We start from the raw sequence: 15,033 nt of genomic DNA, 5'->3' as shown, positions 1-15,033 counted from the left end.
CACCCCCCTTATATTGTTTGTATATGGGCTCCACCGATCCATGATGATTCACAGTTGTATCCAGACACATGCACACTTTTTCTTTTGTTTCTTTTCTTCCGATGACCGGAAGAACACAGTTGTATTATTTTTTGTCTCATAGGCCGACTTTGGCCTCTCGTAGACGTTAATATTTCTTTCTTTCTTTCTTTCTTTCTCTCTCTCTCTCTCTCTCCACTCCACATCTTCTGCTTGTGTTTTGTAGGTGCATGTTTCGGGAAGGTGTTTAGGGCTGAAAGAAGACTCCCAAAGCTTCTGCATGTGACAAGTTCCTCTGTAGAGAGACAGGGATGTAGGGCCCGAGGACAGGCAAGCTTCCGGAGGAGCTACTCTACCCTCGACCATATCTTCACCCTTGGAGCCATCATCGAGGAGGGCAGAGCACGCCATCAGGGGATCTATTGTTGTTTTGTGGACTTCCGCAAAGCTTTGATACTGTTCTCCCTGGGCCTGACTACTCTAGCACCTACAGGACATTGGGGCTCCATCGGACATGACTTGGAGCATCATTGCTCTTAATGAGTTCGTCACAGGATGGGTGAGAGCCCCAGGGGGGATGTCACAGGAGATCACTAGTACTATTAGGGTGAAACAGGGCTGCCCTTTATTATCCACTCTCTTCGGCCTCTACATTGATTAGATCTCGAGCTTCATTGATAGACTAGGCGGGCCAGGCACTCCACTTGCAGGCATATTGATTCCCCTCCTACTCTACGTAGATGACATTGTGCTCATATCAGCTTCAGCTGAGGGGCTTCAGTGACACCTAGATGCTCTGCAAGTTTTCTGTACACTGCGAGATCTCACTGTTAACCTTGGTAAAACCAAGATCATGGTCTTAAACACCTCGCGTCCCTACACATCCAGATTGAGCTTCAAGTACAGGGGAGCCCTGATGGAGATTGTCTCATCATGTGTACCTCGGAGCTACTTTTATCGGCCCCCGCTTTACCATCACCACAACAGCACACACTAGAGTGACACGAGGATATGCAACTTTGGCCTTCCTTGAGCCGACAGTCATTTCAGGCTCATTTCTGGAGCCTAGGACAAAGGGTTGTCTCTTCAACACCCTCATCACACCAGCCTTGATGCCAGATCTATTAGGGCAGGATTGGTACCGTGTGGAGAAGTCAAGCCCCAAGTCATGATGTTCTTTTGCATGAGGCAGAGTTCACAGCGGCTCCGATGGTGGTGGATGTACTTTTTCAGACAGTCACCTACCTCCACCGCATTAGCACGATGTGTCCCCATAGATACTCGAGGCTTGCCCATGGCACCTTGCACGTGAGGGTGACACTGGAGCATGGTACGTCCGAGTTTCCACCTGGTTTTCAGGACACGGGCTCTAGATGAACCACCTCCCACCCCTTTAGTATTGCTTGGACTCTCCTTTTCTCCGGATCTCCCATGAGGACGTCAACTGGATTATCCGCTTTGACCTCCTTAGCCTCCACATACATAGCACATGGATTGCACCTTCGGAGCTATTCACTTCTACAGAGATCATTTCCTTAGGCTCATAGTGGATGGCTTCATCCGGCAGCTAGGCTACTTGGGTATTCACACGTCACATGCCATGCGGATCGCGGTTGGCTGGCTAATGGGTATCTTCCCACCGCCTACTACGGGTGGAGACGGGGCGGGCCAGAGATGGAGAGCTCATAAGGAGACCTCGGGAGGAGAGGATCTGCAGAATATGCCACACACGGGTCGAGACAGAGGGGCACTATACCTGCCCAAGTGTACTATGAGATCTGCCGGAGGTACCGAGAGACTCTCTCTGCAAGACACTCCTAAGAGAGTGTTGGCCACAGCCACCACCCCACCTTCCTCGCTAGCTGACCATCACCAGATCTTCGAGGCCCAAGGAGAGGATACCAGCATAGTGGATTGCAGGGGTCCACCACAGGATACCTCAGCTCTACCCCGTCCTCGAGGAATCGCTTCGGAATGGGCTTGCCCACTTCAACGTACCGGACGTTCTCAACCCATGGGATGCCAACCACGATCCTCCCATCAACTCCAGATCCAGGACATGCTCCACAGCCACCACACCACCTTCTTAGGTACCGCGACAAAAGGGGACCTCTCAGCCATAGTCAGTAGCCCCATGCTCGACATACTTGAGAGAGGTGTACCCTCTACTGGAGGATGATGTGCCCCTTGGTGCTTCATATTCTCAGGCACTCCATGATGAGATTCTCTTGTACTTATGCTTATATATCCCATGTACTCCCACATGATGATCATTGTATCAGCCTCTACTTTCAGAGAGCTATGCTAGTTGTACTTGTTTTGTTTTCCTTTTCCATGATGAGAGTCGAGACATACCATGGATAACATTGTATCACTTTGGTCTCATAGGCCCATTAGGTCTTTAGAAGATGTTTAATATAACTTTCTTTCTTTCTTTCTTTCTCTCTCCATCACATCATGGATTTATTTCATCCCCCTTAGTTGTGCAAGAAACTTAATCCTAACTCTAATCTGCTTACATGGTATCAGAGTTAGGCTTTTTAGGGTTTACTGGTTTGTAGGGTTTAGCATTTTAGGGTTTCTCTGTTCCGTATAGCTGCCGAACGCGCCTTGCATTCTCAATTCTAATCTGAGATGTGGTTCCCTGTATATCTTTGTGAAGTTTTGCATTTGCCTTCTTATGTTTTTCCAACTCCAATCTGAGGGCTGCCTGTTGTGATACCTCTTCCTCTCCCTTCTCCTTGTCCTTTAAGGAGGCAATGGTAGCTTTGAGTTCTCTCATTGCAACTTTAAGCTCTACCAGATCCTTCTCATGATGCTCCTTCAGCTCATGGAGATTTACATTCGCCTCTTTAAGTTGCTGGAGGGCTACTTGTAGTAGAGAGCCTAAAATGTAGAGAGAAATGTTAAACTAGTTTCTATAAGTTTTTTGCTAAGCACCTTTTTTTGAAAGGCAGGCCAAGAAGCCTTTTCAAGTATCTATTGAGGATTCTAGCAATTTGGCTGCATTAAGTTTTTGAACTGTGAACATGACACTTTGTTATTTACAGATGAAGAGACTATTTACACAATTTGTATTTTCGGGCTGGTGTGTGCAGAGGCAAACTTGCAAACTTTTCCGCCAAGTGATGCTCGAAGCAAACTTTTGGGATCGTATCCACCAAGTCATGAAACAGATGGTATTCCTAGTCTCATTCACAACATGATCTTTGCAAAGAAGAGTGAAATGTTGTGGTTTTTCAAAGTGGAAAGCTTGGTAATTGTGATGGCTCCTTGGGTTTACTCAAAAATCTTGAAATTTTGTCATAATATGCTTGAGTGGTGCTTTCAAGGAAAGGTTTTAGATTCGAGATGTGTGCTTGTCTTGTTTGACAAGCCAAGTTCAAAATTGTGTTCAGCTCTTGAACATGAGTGTTAGGTTTTGCTTACTAGAGGGGGGTTCTTACTAGAGGGGTTTGGACATCATTGTCTACCTTTTTGGCCTAAATCTGTAAAAGATCAGTATCTCCATAGAATTCAGACGTCAAGATGAACTCCATACTAGCCAGGGAGGGAGTTAAATCATGGCTGCAAACTGACAATGTAAGGTGTCCGTTACTTAACAGACAAAACTTGATGAAGAGTCCAACTTGATCAAAGTCTATCAGCAAAAAACATATGTAATCGAACAAAGAATCGGTAATGGCCAAGGCATAAAAAGAGCGAATCTCTATGATGCAAGAGCAACTCAAAATATATAGTAACAAGATAAAACCCAGCCTTCAATAAGAGTATACGGTGCTCAAGGTTGAAGCTGAATCTATTGTTAATGCTACCACACTTCTTCAGACATCTTCGTGGCAGGTTTTGGGAGCCGCTTGTTCAAATTACTTCTCTGTGCATTTTTGTTACTCTTATCAGGCACATTTATTATGAGGATGAGCCGTCTATGTGGACTCCTTAGCTTATGAATGAGCTGTAATGAAACCGATCCCGTCAAGTGGAAAGACTCCGTTGGACACCCACACACTTAATAGCACAACTTTAAAACCACAATTTGAAATGGACAACTTAATACAACTTGAAATTGAAATGAAAATGAAATGGAAAGATGGACACCAGCACTGGGGCCGGAACGGGCCGACCCCCCCTCAATATATGATATATATATATATATATATATATATATATATATATATATATATATATATATATATTTTCCGGGAGAGAGATCCTACTAATAGTTAACATTACAACTCGCTCAACGTCCCAGCCACGCTGGTGTCGTGAGCTACAAGATATCTACGCGGCCCTCTGAAGAGGGCGACGAGCACACTCGACCACAGAGAGCAGAGGGGCTACACTGGAGTCCTCCTGGGAAAGGGGGCCAGAACACGATCGACGCCGAAAGGGAAGCTTATGGAGAGCGCGGATGAGAGGTGCCGCCGAGGGGTCCAAGGAGGGTTTGAACCCAAGACCTTTCGGTCCTAGGCAAACACTTTACCACTTAGACTATCACCTCTTTGGCAATATATGATATATTTATTGGGAGTATTTAATAAATACAATGCTCCATGGGTTCCAAGAACCAGATGATGTCCATGTACATATGAAAACAGTACCAAACAAATAGGCTCGAAGTTGACGTTTGAAGTAGACGCTCGAAGCAGAACGACCACTAGCGTGGTCCAGTCTCTACGGTCCTGTGCTTTCACTGGACTCCGCGGAGAGCGCCTCACTGGTGTTCCGAGACCACGCACAAACATGTGCTCTCGTACTAACGCCTGGCTCTCCTGATCTCAGCACCTTTGGACCGAGGTTCTCCAATTGAGCTTGGACTACCCGGCACCGAACGGGTGTTGGCCGTATAGGGAGTCGGGAATCCCTTATCAGATTTAACACAAAATACTTTACTTAAATTTGAAATTCACTTACTTGTGGATGGCTGGTAGAGGACCAATACCCGTGTTATTTGTGTAGAAGATGTTGCCACCTAGGAGATGTGAATTCCTCTTGTAGTCGCCCGTGGAGAAGAAGCGCAACCTCTATCAAAGTAGGAAATAGAGAGGCAGCCTTAAGAGGGATAACACCTTGTTGAAGAAGCGGCCACCTTGTTGAGGTGGCACAGCCGCCTCGTAGAGAACTTAGTGCAGCCACGAAGATAAGTACAACCGCAAAGAGCACAGCCGCCTGCTGTGAGAGAAGGAGCACCCACTTGCAAGGGAGGAGTTGCCTGGCTGCAGCGTGGAGGAAAGAAGGCGTGGAAGAGCTCAAGCACAGTCGCTTGAGGGCAGTGTTCTGCTGATTGGAAAACAGGCTTACAGCCACAGCCGCTTGTAAGGGCATGCGTAGCCTGGAGAGGTGCAGCCGTTGGCTAGGGGTCGCCTGCAGTCTCTGGAGGTACAGCCGCCTGTAGAAGAGCATGCGCAGCCAGCAGTAGCATAAACAGCAGCCAGTAGAAAAGCATGCGTAGCCAGCAGTAGCATAAACAGTCGCCAGTGGAAGAGCATGCGCAGCCAGCAGCGATGAATTATGCGCAGCAGTTCAACAACCGCCTCAAAAAAGCGTGCGCAGAGATGGTCGCCCGTTTCCTCCTATTTTCCACGAAGGGTGATAGCTTCTTTTTTTATAAAATTAAAGTGGAGTTAAACAAATGGATTAGCTGGCTCCCCACGTTTGCATGTGGGTGGCCAGTTCCAAGATGGGTTGGGTAGGTGCCCATGCACCCACCCCCACACACACTTAAGTGGGGTTCCCCACCTTGGCCCCTAAGTGGGTGCCCACTTTTAAATGAATGTGAACATTTAACCTTATAAAACAAAAGGTTAGAATATGAAACATTAAAATAACATGTGCAATTACTTACCACCTGTTCACATGCGCCAAAACTTGTCAGAATACAAAGCAGACTTCACGACTCACTGGCAGGCGACCCTGCTCGGTAAGTAACACGTCAAACAGGCAAACACAAAAATACATGTCATGCGAAAACAGTTTCAAACATGCAAATCATGTGTGCATGTGCAAATAGTAACATGGACATATCTCCCGTTCATGGAACAAGTACAAAATATCTGTCGGCACAAAACTGGCACGACGTAAAATATAAAAACCTGGTCTTCCTATGGAGTGACAGTCCCATAGGTAAAACACAGTTCCAGGCACGAGTCTCCCTATGGTGTGACAATCCCATAGGCAAAACACGGCACGAATACTGGCTCTTCCATGGCGTGACAATCCCATGGGTCGAACACAGTCCAGGTCATACACGGGTGGCACGAGTCTGGCTCTCGTCCATACGACACCATCTTGCTAACATACGGGTGGCACCAGTCTGGCTCCCGTCCATGTCAGCAAAATACTGGCCTCTTCACATGAGACACCGGCCTGGCCTCAAGTGAACGAGACGCAAAAACTGGAGATGGACCAAATGGTCGGCCAATTGGTGACATCCCCCCGGGCTTCTAAAGAGTTGTCCTCAAGTGAAAAGCCTCAAGATATGCCTGCAACAATTGTGGGTAATCAACAAAATAATCCTCATTTACCCACTTGGCATCAATAGGCAGATAATTCTTAAACTTCACAAGGTATCTCCTGGAAAGCTTTCCGGCAGGTAGCTTTCGCTCCTTGTGAAAAACAATCTGTTCTGGCTGGAGGATCTCCTCAAGCTCTTCAATCTCTGGTGGATCTTCTGTGACAGGCTCATCGGGATCTGGCCCCACATATTTCCGAAATAGACTCACATGAAAAGCATTGTGAATCTTCCCAATGACTAGGTAAAGCAAGCCTGTAGGACACTTCATTGATCTTGTGAATCACCTTGAAGGGTCCATAATAGCGAGGAGAAAGCTTAGGATATGATCCTTCTCGTCCTGGCCTCTTCCGAAGCCTAGCCTTCTCAAATTTCAGCAAAACCCAATCACCTTCTTTGACTTCCATGTCCCTTCTGTGCTTGTCAGCAGCCATTTTATGCTTATCCTGAGATCTTGCAATGGCTGTCCGCACCTGACCAAAGGCAACATCCAAGTCACGAACATATTCATCAGCTGCAAATATTTCATGCTTAGTACGAAGGATGGGTGGCAGTACCACTCTGCCATAAATAATCTCAAACGGAGCCTTTCCCGTGGAGGCATGGATCGTATTGCTGTAGGCAAACTCAACAAGTGGAAGATACTTCTCCCATGCAGTCTTTTGATCTGCCACATAACATTTCAACAAATCCAACACGGCTGAATTTGCAGCTTCACTTTGGCCATCCGTTTGGGGATGATAAGCTGATGAAAACTCAAGTTTAGTACCCATATTATCAAATAAAGCCCTCCAAAAGAGGCTCGTAGTCCTGGGATCTCTATCCCCAACAATGGATTTAGGCATACCATGATGCTTGAAAATATTAGCAAGAAAAAGCTTTACCATATGATCAGCTTTGATGGTTTTCTTGACGGGCAAGAAATGAGCTTGCTTGTTAAACCTGTCCACAATGGTCCAAATAGCATCATTCCCATGCTGGGATCTAGGCAAATCCATAATAAAATCCATAGTGATACTTTCCCAAGGTTGCGAGGGAATAGGCAATGGCTGAAGTAAACCTGGAGGTTTTTGCCTATCAAATTTCACCTTTTGGCAAGTAATACATGCACGCACATAAGCCTCAATGTCTTTACGCATGCTCGGCCAAAAGAAATACCTCTGAATCATGCGTGTAGTAGGCATAATACCTCTATGACCAGCATAAGGTGGAGCGTGACATTCGTCCATAACCTTTGGACGCAAATCCTTCACCACACATAGACAATTATCCTTCATAAGATAACCCTCGTTGATAACATAAGAGGCATGTGAATGACCAGCCATCAAATCAGTCCATATATGGCAAAAATCAGCATCCAAATGATACAAATCTCGCATAGCAGATAAGTCTCCATGAGAGGCCACTGAGACTGCAGCTACATAAGGCCTCCTGGATAGTGCATCGGCCACCACATTTTTCTTTCCTGGAGTATGCACAATCTGAAAATGAAACATGGAAAGAAAGTTTGCCATTCTCATCTGCTTCTCTGAAAGCTTTGTTTGAGATAGAAAGTATCTCAAGCTTTGATGATCTGTCTTGACTACAAATTCAGCCCCAAGAAGATAATGTTTCCATATCTTTAAGGCGTGAATTACAGCCAAGAGCTCTTTCTCATAGATATCCATATGAAGCTCAGCATCATGCAAACGACGGCTCTCGTATGCAACTGCATACCCTTCTTGATTTAGGACAGCTCCTATGCAATCACCACAAGCATCACATTCAACCACGAATGACTTGTGCAAGTCAGGAACAATCAAAACGGGTCCACATATGATAGTATGCTTGAGCTGCAAGAAAGCATCCTGTTCCTTTGAAGTCCATTTGAAAGCAGTTTTCTTCTTCGTGAGATCATGTAGAGGAGTGGCAATCATAGCAAAATGCCTTATGAAACGCCTGTAATACGAACATAATCCCAGAAAACTACGTACTTGATGTACGTTTTGCAATTCGGGCCAATTGCGAATGGTCTCTATCTTTGCAGGATTCATTGTAACTCCTTCTTTGGATACAATATGGCCCAAATAATGAATTTCTGAAAGGAAGAACTCACTTTTCTTGGCATTAACGAAAAGTTTATGCTTTCGCAACTCTTCGAACACTGTGACCCAATGAGTTCTGTGTTCCTGCTCATTCTTGGAGAAAACCAAGATATCATCAAAGAAGACTCCTGCGAACTTGCGATGGGGTCGGAATATCCTATCCATCATACGATTAAAAGTAGCAGGAGCATTTGTAAGACCACAAGGCATTACCAAAAATTCATATAATCCGAAGGCTGTTCTGAATGCAGTCTTATGGACATCTTGTGGCACCACGCGTATCTGGTGATAACCACTCTTCAAATCAAGTCTGCTAAAACAAGCTGAGCCATCAAGCTTATCCAAAATATCATCAATTCGCGGAATTGGGAGTCTGTTCTTGATGGAAAGCTTGTTCAAAGCTCTATAGTCCACACACATACGGAATGATCCGTCCTTCTTTTGAACAAGAAGCACAGGGGAGCAATAAGGTGAGGAACTGGGCTGAACCAAATCTTTCTCTAAAAGCTCGTTTACCTGCTTCATGATCTCTTCTTGTTGTGTAGCACTGACTCGGTATGCGGGTTTGTTGGGTGGAGAACTACCGGCACAAGATCTATGCGATGATCTTCGGGCCTTTGGGGAGGTAATTCACCTGGCAATGAATCAGCAAAACAGTCGTTGAATGCATGAAGAAAATTCAGCTTATCATTAGACATAGCATCCACATTTTAATGATTTGGTACAAGGCTATCACGAACAAAAACCAAGTACGCAGAAAGACTCTTTTTCTTTGCTTTATTAATTTGGATGTGTGATACAAGTGGGATGGAATCCCCTTCTTTGCCAGCATCAATAAAATGCATGCGGCCTTTATGCATAAAATAAATCATATTAGACTTGTAGTCTTTGCGGGGCTCAAGCCTATGGTGCCACGGCTTGCCCAACAATACATCACATCCATTCAGTGGAGCAACTAGGAAATGCTCATTATCATGGTAGCCCTGGATATGGATGCGCAACTTTCCTATCAAAGGGGTAACCTGCACCTCTTTACCAATAAATGCAGCTTGCATATTGCTCTCTTTGCTCCGGGGTTAAGCCGAATTTGTTCTTCCTTGGGCCCTGATCTTTAGATGTGTTATTTTCAGCTTTACCACCCTTGTAGGACTCCCGGAAGTTCTTTTTAGGTGGCTGTCCACCCTTTTGCAGATTTGGGACAGCCTTATCTTTCCCCTTGGAACCTCCTTGATCCTACTTAATCTTGAGCACCAATTGCTCCGTAGCAAGAGCAGAAGCTGTGAGCTGTTGCAAAGTATGTTTCGGGTGCAATTCAATGCCCGATCGATATGCTGGTTGCAGTCCAGAACGAAACTTCCTCTTTCTTTCATCCTCAGTGATTTGCATAAAGGGAGTCACTTCCAGCAACACTTTCCAGAACTTGTTAACATACTGTTGCACGCTTTCATTATCTCTTTGCTCCAACCTGTCCCACTTTTGAGTGAGAGTTTGCTCCGCATTTGGTGGCAAAAACTGAGCATAGAATCTATCTTTAAATTCCTTCCAAGTGGAAATGGGATCCTTGGTGATCTTTACAGTGATCCACCAATGAGCAGCAGTCCCTTTCAAAAACATGCTAGCATGGCGTACTTTAGACTTTTCAGTAAAGTCCTCATCGCTAAAAGCAATGTCGAACTGTGCCACAAATGCTAACACCTTAGAAGCATCATGTTCACTATGAAAAACATCAAATTTAACAGATTTGTCACCTGCTTTGAATTCCTTGAGCTTCCTGGCATGAGGCTCATGGTCTTCTCTTTTTTTTTTCCCCTTATCCAACGGGGCAGCCCTTTCTGCATGGGCTCCATGGGCCGTCATAGAAGTTTCATGAGGCACGGTGGCATGTGCTCCACGAACTTGAAACTCAGATGCATGTGACTTACCTGTATATGGCAATGTCTCTCCATGAACAACTCAGAAGGCCAAATTTTTCTGGAAGCAGACCTGTCACCCTTACCATGAGATACATGTCTTGCATGCATGTGACTTTCATGCCCTCCATGAGCACTGGCATACAAATATCTGTCAGGCTTAGTGCCTTGTGGAGAAGATGCATGACGAGAAGTGATTGTCACCTCTTCCTTTTGCATAAAAGATTTCAGCCTTTGAGATGCGGGATCTCCATGCTTCAAACGAGGTGGATTTTTGAATTTCAGCTCTCCATCATCCCCCTCTTTGATATCACCTTTGCGAAGGAGGTAGGCAAGTGCCAACTCCCTTGGCTTCTTGCCCACTTCCCGTGCCATGGACTCGAAAGTTACATCTACCATTGCATCAGCCTTCCTGGCTTCAATAGCACTTTGCACATGGGGATCTTCGTGCAAAAACTTTAACTCTTGCTCTTGAGCTTGCAAAAGTTTTCTCATATGTTCCATTTCAGCCCTCATAGCATCAGGCTCTTGTTCAAGCATAACTGTCTTTCTTGGAGACAGTTGACCCTTTGATACACTATCATTAACCCTTTCAAGGGGCTTGTGTCGTCCTCGCAGGGCATCAGACCCACGAGAGGCACTAGATGGACCCCTCGAATTTGGCACTTTCAAAGGGTTGCCTTGGCTGTCCATTGTGTTTAAAGTGTGCTAAAAGCGGGATGTCCAGTACACAGGTTCGTTTCCCCACTAGGAAGAGGGAAACAACCGTGCTCTGATACCAATGAAACCGATCCCGTCAAGTGGGAAGACTCCGTTGGACACCCACACGCTTAATAGAACAACTTTAAAACCACAATTTGAAATGGACAACTTAATACAACTTGAAATTGAAGTGAAAATGAAATGGAAAGATGGACACCAGCACTGGGGCCGGAACGGGCCGACCCCCCCCTCAATATATGATATATTTATTGGGAGTATTTAATAAATACAATGCTCCATGGGTTCCAAGAACCAGATGATGTCCATGTACATATGAAAACAGTACCAAACAAATAGGCTCGAAGTTGACGTTTGAAGTAGACGCTCGAAGCAGAACGACCACTAGCGTGGTCCGGTCTCTACGGTCCTGTGCTTTCACTGGACTCCGCGGAGAGCGCCTCACTGGTGTTCCGAGACCACGCACAAACATGCGCTCTCGTATTAACGCCTGGCTCTCCCGATCTCAGCACCTTTGGACCGAGGTTCTCCAATTGAGCTTGGACTACCCGGCACCGAACGGGTGTTGGCCGTATAGGGAGTCGGGAATCCCTTATCAGATTTAACACAAAATACTTAACTTAAATTTGAAATTCACTTACTTGTGGATGGCTGGTAGAGGACCAATACCCGTGGTATTTGTGTAGAAGATGTTGCCACCCAGGAGATGTGAATTCCTCTTGTAGTCGCCCGTGGAGAAGAAGTGCAACCTCTTTCAAAGTAGGAAATAGAGAGGCAGCCTTAAGAGAGATAACACCTTGTTGAAGAAGCGGCCACCTTGTTGAGGTGGCACAGCCGCCTCGTAGAGAACTTAGTGCAGCCACCAAGATAAGTACAACCGCAAAGAGCACAGCCGCTTGCTGTGAGAGAAGGAGCACCCACTTGCAAGGGAGGAGTTGCCTGGCTGCAGCATGGAGGAAAGAAGGCGTGGAAGAGCTCAAGCACAGTCGCTTGAATGCAGTGTTCTGCTGACTGGAAAACAGGCTTACAGCCACAGCCGCTTGTAAGGGCATGCGTAGCCTGGAGAGGTGCAGCCGTTGGCTAGGGGTCGCCTGCAGTCTCTGGAGGTACAGCCGCCTGTAGAAGAGCATGCGCAGCCAGCAGTAGCATAAACAGCAGCCAGTAGAAAAGCATGTGTAGCTAGCAGTAGCATAAACAGTCGCCAGTGGAAGAGCACGCGCAGCCAGTAGCGATGAATTATGCGCAGCAGTTCAACAGCCGCCTCAGAAAAGCGTGCGTAGAGATGGTCGCCCATTTCCTCCTATTTTCCACGAAGGGTGATAGCTTCTTTTTTTATAAAATTAAAGTGGAGTTAAACAAATGGATTAGCTGCACGTTTGCATGTGGGTGGCCAGTTCCAAGATGGGTTGGGTAGTTGCCCATGCACCCACCCCCACACACACTTAAGTGGGGTTCCCCACCTTGGCCCCTAAGTGGGTGCCCAAAGGGGGTGCCCACTTTTAAATGAATGTGAACATTTAACCTTATAAACAAAAGGTTAGAATATGAAACATTAAAATAACATGTGCAATTACTTACCACCTGTTCACATGCGCCAAAACTCGTCAGAATACAGAGCAGACTTCACGACTTACTGGCAGGCGTCCCCTCTCAGTAAGTAACACGTCAAACAGGCAAGCACAAAAATACATGTCATGCGAAAACAGTTTCAAACATGCAAATCATGTGTGCATGTGCAAATAGTAACATGGACATATCTCCCGTTCATGGAACAAGTACAAAATATCTGTCGGCACAAAACTGGCACGACGTAAAATATAAAATCCTGGTCTTCCTATGGAGTGACAGTCCCATAGGTAAAACACAGTTCCAGGCACGAGTCTCCCTATGGTGTGACAGTCCCATAGGCAAAACACGGCACGAATACTGGCTCTTCCATGGCGTGACAATCCCATGGGTCGAACACAGTCGAGGTCATACACGGGTGGCACCAGTCTAGCTCCCGTCCATGTCAGCAAAATACTGGCCTCTTCACATGAGACACCGGCCTGGCCTCAAGTGAACAAGACGCAAAAACTGGAGATGAACCAAATGGTCGGCCAATTGGTGACATGTAATTTGTTATTAGCTTTCATTGAACCATCTCTTGAGAATGACTTTTTTATGCATTTTGCCAAGAATGCAACCTTCACAAACATGATCAACTGGGAACTCTATATGAGCCATACATTCCACCATATTATGCTTTTTGCAAAAGCATCAAACTTTTGAAATTTACATGGCCAAACTTGGCATGCCATAGTTCAGCTGCCTTCATTGCATTTGCATTTTATTCAAGTGAATATACTTGATGTGTTTGTTTGTGATCGGTATCCAATCTATACAAACCATTGCAAAGTGAACATGTGGATACAATCTGTAACCCTTTCTTAGGATCCTTGATGAGACATTTCTCACCCACAAACTCCACATGCATACCTTGCTCGGCAATAGAAGACAGCACGGTCGTACGATATGGTACGGTACGATATCATATGAGAATATTTACCGTACCGTATGAAATTTTGGAATGTGATATGGTAAAGTATGGTTTTAAAAAAAACACTTATAAATTTATAGATTATCAATTTGAAAGGATAGAGAGCTCAAAGGTTGTTACAAGCCAAAATTTTGTTAAAAACAAGTTACAAACAAATTTACAAAGCATAGTAGTAAGGGCAGCTGTCAGCTAGACCGTAAGATTGGTGCAATGCATGCTAGGCGCAAGTACAAAAAAGTGAGTTAAAAAATGGATAAGAGGGCGGAGGCTAGAATCTAAATCCTAGGACCTAGATGGAGAAGGCATCGCCACATCACTATCAGAGCTCTCGATGAGATCATCTGTAGGTAAGTCCTCGCTGAAGTCACCATCGCTAAGGAGGTTGCCATCCTCCTCAAACTCGGGTCTCTGACCTCATGCGAGAAGCCAAGGGGAGCATCCTCATCTGCAAGAGTGGTTGAAGAGCTACTGGAACCGCGTCGCACGTAGGTCTGCACTGTCTTCCTCTAACTGCGACGAATGGTGTATCCACAGGTGCCTACTCGCACTACTTTGCCACCATTTTTTAGATTTTTCACTATAAAAATTTCTAGAAATTATCCAAGATGATTTAAATCATTCTAATCTAATCAATTTCCACTTTATTAAGAGTAAACAATATGAAAAGTTTAATTCCATCAATTTGATTACACATCTAGGATAAAGAAAGGCTGAATTCAATAATGAAGAGAAGGGGGAAAGCCTTTCCAGCAAGGCATAACATCCATTTTCATTTTAAAGAAGGCAAAAATAAAAAAACCATAAAATAAAATAAGAAAAAGTAGAATTTCTAACTTACTAGGAGTTTTGTGAGCTTTCCTTTGATTTTTATGGTTTGAGGGATCTACTTTTGTTTGCAACAAGAGTGGCCACCAATTCTTTTGAAGAGGAAATGGTCAAAAACAAATGAATTATCAATGAATTCACTGTTTTTAGCTCTGGGGAGGAGTAGAGTAACAGTGCATAAAACACTATTAACCATTTACAAAGGGGGAGGCTTCATTTATAAGAAAAAGTGAGCCTCTAACCAAGCAAACTGATTCTAGAATTTTCCAGATCAGTTTGGTCAATTTTTGACCATTTTTAGGTTAGTTTAGCCTACTTTTTGGAATTGCGTATGACAACTTGCCAAGCCTTATACCTGCCTTGCTGATTCCATCTTGTGCATGGCACGTACCATGTGCAAGTTAGCACAGCAATACACTAGCCGCT

The 15,033-nt window shown here is 45.0% G+C and overlaps 1 protein-coding gene across 1 annotated transcript in view; it reads left to right on the top strand.

The window, feature by feature from the left end:
- The window catches only part of LOC147607425 (uncharacterized), a 48,282-nt gene that overhangs the window by 19,000 nt on the left and 14,249 nt on the right, over positions 1 to 15,033 (top strand). Inside the window, exon 3 of the mRNA XM_086790864.1 lies at positions 3,117 to 3,197. Coding sequence (XP_086646990.1) covers positions 3,117 to 3,197 — 81 coding nt within the window. The remainder of the gene's footprint in view (positions 1 to 3,116; positions 3,198 to 15,033) is intronic.

This window comes from Cibotium barometz, chromosome 55, assembly GCF_041138505.1.
Source record: "Cibotium barometz isolate CiBa-2024 chromosome 55, ASM4113850v1, whole genome shotgun sequence".
In the NCBI taxonomy this organism is placed as follows: domain Eukaryota; kingdom Viridiplantae; phylum Streptophyta; class Polypodiopsida; order Cyatheales; family Cibotiaceae; genus Cibotium; species Cibotium barometz.
This window is presented reverse-complemented; position numbering and strand designations above follow the sequence as displayed.